The sequence below is a fragment of the Parus major genome, chromosome 11 (genome assembly GCF_001522545.3).
Source record: "Parus major isolate Abel chromosome 11, Parus_major1.1, whole genome shotgun sequence".
Taxonomy (NCBI): Eukaryota; Metazoa; Chordata; class Aves; order Passeriformes; family Paridae; genus Parus; species Parus major.
Genome location: NC_031780.1, coordinates 18,890,547 through 18,901,017, shown reverse-complemented (window position 1 = coordinate 18,901,017; position 10,471 = coordinate 18,890,547). Strand labels below are relative to the sequence as shown.

Below are 10,471 nucleotides of genomic sequence, written 5' to 3'. Positions count from 1 at the left end.
CTGCACATCAGCCTGCACAGCTGGGGCTGCACACCAGCTTGCAACTGTGCAGTTGCACTGCTCCCAAGCAATTCAAAATGTTACTCATTACAGCAGCATCTCAACTTTAAATATCACTATGTCTAACAAAAAGTTTCTAAGCATTAAATGCAAGAATTAGTTTCTTTTAGAAGAGCACATGATCAAACAGCTAATTAATCTATTCACGATATTCAAGCGGCAGTATCAGTTTCTAGCATGAAAATAATTTCCTGAGACAGAAGTTACTACAGATTGTTAAAGACTTGGAGAACTTAAGCATTTAATAATATTCACAATCATGCTTGTTGCTTTCTTGCCACAAGCATTTCAGTTTAAAAATGTACAAAAGTACAGAAAATTCCTAATATGGGAATGGTTGTAGTCAATTCATAAAATAATTTGAAAAAAACTGCCAGACCTGTTTTGAGTAGCGCTGTACCACTGTCAGATTTACAGCATTTGAAAACTAAACTATTTGAAAACCCCAGGTTAGCTTCAGTGAAAGTCACAGCAGAAGCAGCACTTTGTGCAATTCAGACATGGCACACAAGGGTTCCTACTCACTGGCACTGCTGGGCTTCCAGGCTCTTCTGAATGAAGCAAAGAATCCCAACCAGGTCAGCTCACTCCCAGCCTGAACACTTGGGGAACGTACATGTGAGCTAAAGAAAATCTAAAGACATGCAAGCATCACCACCTGCATATCAAGTTACATATTAACAGAGGTTTAACTGGATGCTGGAAAATGCATCATATTCTTCCATAATCTAAGGCATTACACACCAGAGCCTTAATTACAGTTCATTAAACACCACAGTCAGGCATCTGATACTCTTTGAGTTATAGTTCCCATAGTTCCACTATAGTTATAGTTAATTTGCACACAGTGAGATTAAAACACCAGAGGATCTCTGCTCACCTGAAGCCCCACTGTGGGCTGGGAGTGGCCCTCTCACTCTGGGTGAGAGCTACACCAGCTCTAGAACCTCTCTGCCATATTTCTGACCCATCATTTCTCTACTCATGGTTGGATGTTCTTACACCTATTCTACATCAGTTTGGTCTTATCCAGCTTTGCTTCCCTCCTCCCATATTCTGGAGTTGATGGTACAAGATCCAGGGAAATCTAAACATTACTTCCATATTTTTGGAAGCAACTACACAAATCATCTGAGAATTAAGTGACTTGAATTTTTTTTACATAAGAATGTATTTTCAATTGCAGCTCTAATAAGTGGTGATTTTAACACTACAGAACAACAGCAGCTGACCCATTGTTAAGATGATGCCTTGGAGTACAGAAGCTACAGATGGTTAAGAGAATAAAAGTAGGTATTTATTAAAGGCCTTCAACACATGAATCTTGGACAGTCAAAAGCCTCACAGAGGTTATACCCAAGACTGACAATGGTCATGAGATTTTCAGATATAAGTTTTCCCCATTTACATATCAAGGGTTAATCCTCCAATTACAGCTTCAGGTAATTAAGCCATATTCCCTAGTTTGCTTCCCCACAACTCATTTTTGTTTGTACTTTTTGGGGCCTGAGGCTTTAGGGTGTCCTTGAATTTCAGGCCTAAATGGATTGTTTTGTCTGACCAAAATGTGAAGAGAATTAACTAACACTCTATATGGAGTTTATACACTAATGCAGTACAGGATTTGAAAAATAGAAAAGCTAAAATCCTAAGGCATCAAGATGTCTCTTCATTGTGCATTTAGTTTTCTTTGTATGCAAAATTTCAGTACAAAATTATTTGCTGAAGTCCTGAACTAAGAGAGGTTCTGATGAAATGCAATTTTGAGCACAGGACGATGATGGCTACTGAAAAGTGGGCAAGTTGATTTGACAAAACAATGCACTAACTCTCACCAGAAGTAACAGATTCCTCCAACACTGATTATGTTACAAGAAAAATACAACCTCTTAAATTTCTAGTCCTTGTCTTCTTATCTCAAGATAATAATTAAATCACTAGGGAGCTTCAGCAACAAAAGGCATTACAAGAAACATTACAAGAAATAAAGGTAGCTTTCCAATTATTAATACCATGAGAACTACATTAGTGTAGTGCATCTATTACTATTGCACTGGTTCATAATGGAAGGAAAAAAAATACAACATATTTGGTACAGGCACTGTAGGGATTTCTTTTGAAATCAGAATTTTAAAAGTATCCACCATCTTAAGAGGGAAATTATTACCAGGAATTTGGAGTTTACTGGCAGGAGGATATGATCCCATGGCCAGATGGCAATTAAGAGACACCATGAAAGAAACCAAAACCTATTCACCTTTCTGTGGGAAGACAGCCACAATCAATTCTTTAGTTGTTCACAGAAACAATAAAAAGCAAACCTAAACAGAGTTATCTTAATATTCTTTCACAGTAAATGTTAGGATAAAAATATCAGCACACAGCAATGAAGATCTACTACCTTTAAAGAGAAATCTTTTTGAAGAAAAATCAAGAGTTTCAGAGGCACTGAAGAGACACCTGAAGAGGATTTCTAAGCATATTTGTGAATTACAAATTTGATCCACTCAATATGATATAACAGCCTTTTTCTAAGACCAAATACAAGAGATCACCAGTACCCCCTGTCATATACAACATCTTTTGAACAAGCAGCTACAAATGCCACCAAAAACCAAAACTCAGCACATGACACAGAAAAATCCCAAAGATTTCTTATAGTTACACACATTCACTGTTTGGAGAGCGTAAGAGAATAAAAAGGTGGGCAATGCAGCTCATCACAGAGTGACTATAAACTGTAGTGTGATCCTGGGATGGAAGAGAAGTGTCTGGAGAAGTGACAGAGCGCTGAGGGGCAGCCCAAAGGCCAGCAGGGCTCAGGCTGTGGCTGCTGAGAGCTCAGCCCCTCAGCACATGGAGGGCAGCCACAGCCCCAGAGCAGAGCCCCTTGTTCAGCAGGGTCCAAACCTTTCTGTCCTGCTGAGTGAGGGCAGCAGGAGCAGAGCTGGCTCAGGAGAAGTTACAGCAAGTGGCAGCGTTAACACAGGAACAAAGAGCTCTAAATTGCTTGAACTAAATCCACCATGAAAAGGAGGAAGGCTTCTATGCCTTCCAAGTGCAGAATAAATGAACTAAACCTGAAGGTGAACCCATCACCTGTGAATAAAACAGGCAGGTACAGGGCTGCCAGGGATGCCAGCTGCCCTCTGAGGCTCAGGTGTGTCCCTGCAGTGCTCTGCTTCCCACCAGGACTGATGGCCTGACTGCTGTGACCTCGCTCAGAATGTCACCCCTGCCCTCTATTAACTCCCTGGAACTGAATTAACACCCCACTGACACAAACCAAACTTCACAATGACCAATGCAAAAGCAATCTCCCTTTACTCACAGGTAATTTCCCAGCCACCCATTCCCAGCCAGGAATCACACCCAGAGCACTGCAGGGGAAAAGGAGCAGGCAGGTCAGACAGGCACTCAGATGTGACACATCACACACAGGTGAGAGGTTGGAGGCTCCATCTAATCCTCCCCTGCAGCTGAGATGCTGAGCTCAAGACACAAGACGGCAGCAATATAAATATGAGATTACTGGACACCTCAGAATAGCTTTCAACCAGATTCTAATAGTCAGCAATTAGCTTATTGCTTAGAACATAAATGTTCTTACTCTAATTTTCTAATATAATTAACAATGAGAATTGCCAGTAGTCTTATCACTCATGTAGGCATGCATTCCTGGCTTTAGAATTTTGTTTTCTTCATTGTACCAGAACTTGAAAGCCAAGAGTTTTACTGTAGTCCTGGCCTTAGCAACCCATTTCTGAATCTGGAAATGTATAATGACAGTAAGCCACAAAACAACTTTTTTTCGGTGTTCAGCTACTCTCTACCAATGAAGATGGAACTTTTCATTCTGAAAGCTGTGAACATCTGAAGTGCTATTCCCATCAGATTTCATTTAGCTCAAACTGCTGCCTCCCCTGGCAATATCAAATGCTATAGACAAGAAGACGAGAGCAAACACAGATATTTCCCAGTGCACTCATCAGCATCTCACAGCTCACAGACCTCCCAAGCAGAAGTATTATCTTCTTTAAAAGGAATCTCTGATGGATTTTTGCAGGATTTGGAACAAACACATGAGGAGAAGAAAGTCTAGGGCTGTCTGAGCCACAGAAGCCATCAGCAACCACCACAAATGCCATCCATCCTATCTCAGCCAGCACATGCTAAGGGGTTTCTGCCTCTTGCTGCTTCCAGCAGAAGGCTGCTCTGTGATCCCACTGCTCCAGGTAAACCACTCAGAACTGCTGCCAATGGCCTAGGAACTGACCAGGCACAATTCTTCACACCCACTGGCCCAGCTGTTCAAGGCTAATTTAAATCAAGTGCCTGTGCAAACCTGGCAGGATTCCTGTGAGAACCAAGAGGGTTCCCAACAGGATCCTGCCAGGTTTTCCTTTACTTAAAGCCTACAAACAGCCACCCTGGAGCTACAGTCCCAGAAAAACTGAGCAGCAGACAAAGGGCAGCCACGACTGGCAATGGAATTTCAGTAGGAAATATGTCTATGCCCAGCTTTAATGACAGTGAGATCCTTGGGGGTGCAGAGCGACAATAATCAAGAAAAAATAATAATGCATTTTGAAAAGCTGAAAACTAAAATGAAGGGGGAAAAAAACCCCCAGATATTCTCATCTAAAATGAAACTATTTCCAGCAAAGAGGTGGTACCTGCAAACCAGCTCATCTCCTCTGCATCACAGAATGAGCCCCTCCTGACTCCTCACACAGTGAACACCTTTCTTCAGCAAGCACACTCAGGAAAAGGAGATACAATCCTCAGGAAATTCAAGGGAATTGGGAGAAAGTACTGAAATAAAACAAATCATTTGAAGACATCCATAGCAAAGTTTTCCAGTGATACCCACTTCATTATTGTACAGCAGTCTCCCTGGGAAGTATTAAAGCCCTCAAAAGCATGAGAAACAAATTCATGCCAGAAAGTAATGAGAATAAACTCTAAAGAACAGTCCTGCTCTGCTCTCCAAGGACAGCCACCTCTCTCCCACACCTTCCATGAGAAAAGGTATCACTCCTTTTCAATGCCCAAAGGCCAACAGAGACAACCTCCCCAATGGAAAAACATTTCTTTGGCCAGCACACAAGTGTCCTGGCTTCTCCCTGACTTCCCTTGAGAGTTCAAAGTCTCATTAGAACAAAACCAAAAAGCACAAACTAAATATGAAAGCTCCAAGCTACTTTAAGTCCTCCCCCCTTCCATTTCCCTTTGTGCCCTTCATGTGCCACTCCCTTCTGGGGACACCCTCAGGTGTCTCAGCCACCCCAGGAGCCCTGCACATGACATGTTCCTGACCTGCTCCAACACTCCCCACCTTCCTCCAGCTGCTGCTGTAAAGAGGCTACAGCTGCATCCCCAGTACAGTAGATGTTCCCTCACACATCCCAACAAACACACACAACTATTTCAACAGAACACTGAGATACAGGCAAAAGACTCCTTTCTGAAAAGCTTACCTACCTGGCAACAACATTGTCAAAAGTGGGGAAATCAGTTCAAGGCTAAGCTGTTCCACATGGGCCCTTTCCTTTACTCCCTCACTGCTATTGATGACCACTGGCAGGCAGATCCAAGGACTAGGAACTCTTCAGCCTGGCCATAAAAAGGTGCTGTAAGCACTACATTGTACAGTTTTCCAGTCTGTAACCAAATCTAAACTTGGTAAAAACCAAAACAAGGCTCAGAAATAAGCTCCACAATACTATACATGAAATATCATCATAAGCCATTATGTTGGTGTCCTTCAAAGGACAATTTGAGGCATACTCTCTTGAAATATCAATGAGTTAAAACTATTGTCCCCTCTAGCAGCACTTACACTCCATATGCCTACAATGCCATCATGGCTTTCCTCTTGTAATAACCCCTTTATTTGAATCCATATAGACAAATCTACAACAAAAGAACAGAGCCTTACCCCTATTTTAAGCAACCTGGGGAATTTCGCATGCCCTGCTCCTTCTCCTTTTGACAGTCAGAACTGGGCATTTGGAAGCAGGGCCATCCAAGCCACAAAGAGCAGCAGTTTTCCTTCACACAGCACCACGGGGCAGTTTGTGGGAAGCCCTTCAACCAAAGATTACAACAAGCAGCAGCAAAGTTTGCCTCAAGCTGATATTTTTCCTGCCAATCACGAATGTATTTTAAGACAAATCCTAATGCTAAATGAAGCATATGCATTGTAATCTTTCCTGTAACATTCTTTTTTTACTGTAATACATTTAGAGACTTTTATCTTAACCAGTACTTGTTTTTTTTTTCCCTTTTTGTAATGTTTTTTTGTGTGCCAGGAGTTCCTTCTTGTTTTTAAGAGATAGAGTTCTACACCACAGACTTTGTTACATTTTGGTTCCTTCAGTATTTTTGTAAAGGCATTATTGAATATTGTAATTGAAATAATTATACTTGGCAAATAAGCAACCTAAGTACACAGTGGAATGTGCTCTCTCTCTTTTCCAGCTCTGCTCAGTTTTCCATTAGTTTGCAAATGTCAGTGGTCTGCTCTTCCATTACCGTGAATGAGGAGTTTTTTTGAGTCCAACTAAACAGGCTGAGCTGATGCACAGCCTTCCACCCTATACTACCTAATTTAATTTCTTCTCAACTGCTGTTCCTCTGCATTCATACACTCCTGGGAACCACATGCAATAATTCAGATCATTTTTATGAAAAGGGCACAAAGCATAGCTCAGTTCCTCTGAAGACACTGCTCTGCAAGTATAAATCTGCCCAACCATGAGCAGCAGTGTCTTTGTCCAGAGACAAGGAAACCTCTCAAATTCCAACAGAGTGTGGTTTTCCCCATCTTTCTTTACATGATTTAAAAACTTATGAGGTGTACTCTATGTATCTTTGGGATTTGTTCCAAGCAAGTCAGATTTAATAATATAGGATTCAGTTACGATCAGTAATTAGTCATTTTAATGACAGGTTTTTAACAAGACTTGCCACAGTTATTAGTGTACTGCAGAAAGGATTTGCAGTAGGAACTGAAACAAAAATCCCGAGGGCAGATTATTTCAGTGTATCAGGCAGCACCACCCCGGGATTTCCACCACATGGACAGTTTTTAACAACTCGAAGACAGGTAGATGTTGCACAGCGATGACAGATCCTTTGGCTCCAGTCCTGAACACGCAGCACACACACACACTGCTGGTCCCTGTTGTTTTACTGGGCCAACAAGCTCACTGCTACCACTTGCAGAGAACAGATCCTACCCTGCGCTGAGGAAATGAGAAGAAAACAAATCACACTTCTAAATCCTGGATTTTACTGGGCATTCATAAAAAATGAATTCATCACCAGAGTCCTCTATAAACTTGTGTGCACCTGAAGCCAAGAAACTTCCAATGTGTTTTTCACAAAACCTCTATGTACAAATTTTGCCTTGTACTAACCAGCAGTGATTTAAAATGCTGAAGTTGTATATATAAAATATTAAAATGTGTCTGGCATCACACTTCTCAAAGAACTTGTTTAAGTTACAAGAATTTGCAGTACCCTGTAAGAAATTACTTTAAAATATATTTCAAGATGATTCACGTTTTCATAAAACATCTCTTTTCCTAATATCTTGAAAAACACATCTGTTGATTTGAAAAATATAAATGTCATAGTGACTTAGAAAGTAGATCAGACGAAGGCAAACATCAGCACTAGCACCACAGAAACTGCTGAAGTGCTTTGGTGTTTATTATGTGTTTCACTGCTGGGGTGGTCCAAGCCTTGCACAGGCTCCGTCAAACTGAACCAGCTGAGGTGTCCAAAGTACACGAAAGAACCCAGCTCACGTTTAATTTCACAACACAAAACCTCACGTTTGGTGTTCGGGGGATTTTTAAGGTTGTTTTTTTTTTCTTTTTACGCGGTGCATCTAAGAGAACTTCATCCCGCTTAAGGAAAAGCAGGCGAGCGAGGGCTCTGCGTGCTCCGGGCGGATCCCGGGCCCCCCGCGCTCCGCACCGGGCACCGGGCGGGTCCCCAGGGGAACGGCGGAGCCTCAGCCGGGCACGGCCGGGAGGCGGCCCCGGCCCCGCGACTCCCCTGCAGGGGTCAGACCGTGTGGTTCCTCTGCCGAGCAGCTGCCTGCCGTGCTGTCCCGGCCCCGCGGCGATCCGCGGCCACACGGCCGAGGTAAAACGCGCTCCTGCGGCCCCGGCAGCGCCGCACGGCCCGGCCGGGCCCGCCCCTCACACCGCCCGGCCGCAGCCCCGCTCCCGCCGCGGTACTCACCACCTCGGCCAGCTTCAGCCTGCCCAAGGTGCCCCGCAGGTAGTCCAGGTCGCAGCGCAGGCCGCCCAGCCCGCGGCGCTGGCTGACGGGCTCTGTGGTGGGCTGGTAAGGGCTGCTGGCCGCCGAGATCATGGAGGCGCTGGACGCCTCGCCGTCGAAGCCCTCCAGGTCATCGCCGTTCCTCATGGTGCCGGTGCCGCCGGGGGGTGGCCGCGGGCTCCGGCCCGAGCGCCGTGCTCAGCTAAGGCAGAGAGGGCTGCATGGCCGCCCCGCGCCCGCCTCAGGCGCAGCGGCGCGGGGAGAGCCCGGGCAGCATCGCGCGGAGCGGGGCCGCGCTGCGGAGCGGAGCCCGGGTGCGGAGCGGAGCCCGGGTGCGGAGCGGAGCGGTGCCTGGGTGAGGTGCGGAGCGGTGTGGAGCCGTGTCCGGGTGCGGTGCAGAGCTGTGCACAGCGGTGCCCCGGTCCGGTGCGGAAAGGCGCGGAGGGTGCGCGGAGCGGTGCCGCGCTGTCCCGGTGCGGAGCCGTGCCCCGGCCGCGGAGCCCTGAGCGCCGCAGCCCGCCCCGCCGCACGGGGGCGCGCTCCCGGCTCCGCTGCCCTGGTTCTGATGCCGATGTCGGTCCCGATGCCGGTTCTGGTCCCGGTCCGGATCCCGGTCCTGGTCCCGGTCCCAGCAGGGCAGCCCAGCTCCGAGCGGCGGCGCCGCAGCCGCTCCTCCCCCGGCGCGGAGCGGAAAGGGCGGGCAGGGCCCGCCCCGGAGGGCGCGCAGCCGGGCGGTGCCTGCGCCGTGCCCGCCCCGCGGGGAGCGCCGCGCACCTGCCCCGGGCTCCGCGCCCGGCCCAGCCCGGCCCGGCATGGGCTCGCTGTCCCGCCCGGCCCAGCCCGGCCCGGCATGGGCTCGCTGTCCCGCCCGGCCCGCGGCCGCTCGGGTTTCTGCATCCGCTGCTGGTGCCGAGCAGCGCTCACAGCCCGGCCCGGTCCTCGCACGCTCCGGGCTGCGGGAACCGGCCCGGGCTCACGGCCGAGCCCCTGCCCTGGCGGTGCCCACCAGCGGCGGAATCCTCCGCGCCGCTCTCCCACCAGTGTTGTGTTTCCAGTGACATTGCAGGGTAGCCTTGACTGGCTCTGAATCAGGTTTTGGGGGTACTTTTCCCTTTGCTGTGTCACGACAAATAAGGACAAATTGCAACATAGCCTGGCAAATCCAGGCGAGTGAAATGCAGCTAAGTCATTTTTTTGAACACAGCCAGACCGCTGTGTACCACAGTGAAGTTCAGATGTTGTGTCCTGTGATCTGCCATGGTTACCAAACAGGCTCTGATAGACCCGTGCTCCTCCTCTTGTCACTCAGTCTGCACTGTCACCTGTTCCATATTACAGGATTTTAACACATTAACATCTTCCTTTGGTCTCCAAGAGTCTGACTGCTTTTCCTTCTTCTGTTTTCCATGAACACTGTGGATTATACACCTGGGGATTTCCTTTCCAGTTACCTGTGTGCTCTACTTCATGTCTCTCTTCCAGTTCCCTTGAAACTCCTTTGATCCTTCTTTTCATAGGTTCTTCTCTGTACATGCTATTTTTAATTTCAATATATTTTTCTTCTTTTGTTTAGCCTCCGAATAAACATCCCCAAAGAAGGAGGAGTAAGGAGAGAGCCTCGGAGAGAGAACCAGGGAAAGAATCAGGGGTTTGTTTGGCTACGAACAGTCATGGCTTGGTTAACTGCAGCCGCAGCTGCTCTGCTACACCTGGACCTGGGAGGGGCAAATGCACTTAAGCAAGGTGGAGTGTTGGGAGAAGTGTAGAAGAAAGTCATTAACCTTTGGAGAAGGATGAGCAGGGAAAGAAAAAAAGAAGACATAAGCAAAGCATGGAGAAGGACTCTTGCTTGGGTTACATTAACCTGGCCTAACACTATGAAATCATGTAATTGTAAGGGGAAATTCCTGCTGTGGGACAGAGCTGGACTAATAGGTGTTTACAGACTCTTATTTCAGTTCTTGTATAACTGGGGAAATCACAACTCTAACAAAGCTCTTTTTCTTGCAGGAACTATCAAAAGTATGTGGTTATCACCTAGGAGAGCATCTCTGAATTGTAGCTTAAGGCTCCATGGCTGTTTCAGGAACACAGGTTATGCATATTTACCCAC

The 10,471-nt window shown here is 46.6% G+C and overlaps 1 protein-coding gene across 1 annotated transcript in view; it reads right to left on the bottom strand.

Moving 5' to 3' along the window:
- The window catches only part of CMTM4 (CKLF like MARVEL transmembrane domain containing 4), a 28,975-nt gene extending 20,376 nt beyond the window's left edge, over positions 1–8,599 (bottom strand). Inside the window, exon 1 of the mRNA XM_033517165.1 lies at positions 8,320–8,599. Within this exon, the coding sequence (XP_033373056.1) occupies positions 8,320–8,505 (186 nt within the window). The 5' untranslated portion in view covers positions 8,506–8,599. The remainder of the gene's footprint in view (positions 1–8,319) is intronic.
- Positions 8,600–10,471: the final 1,872 nt, after the last annotated feature.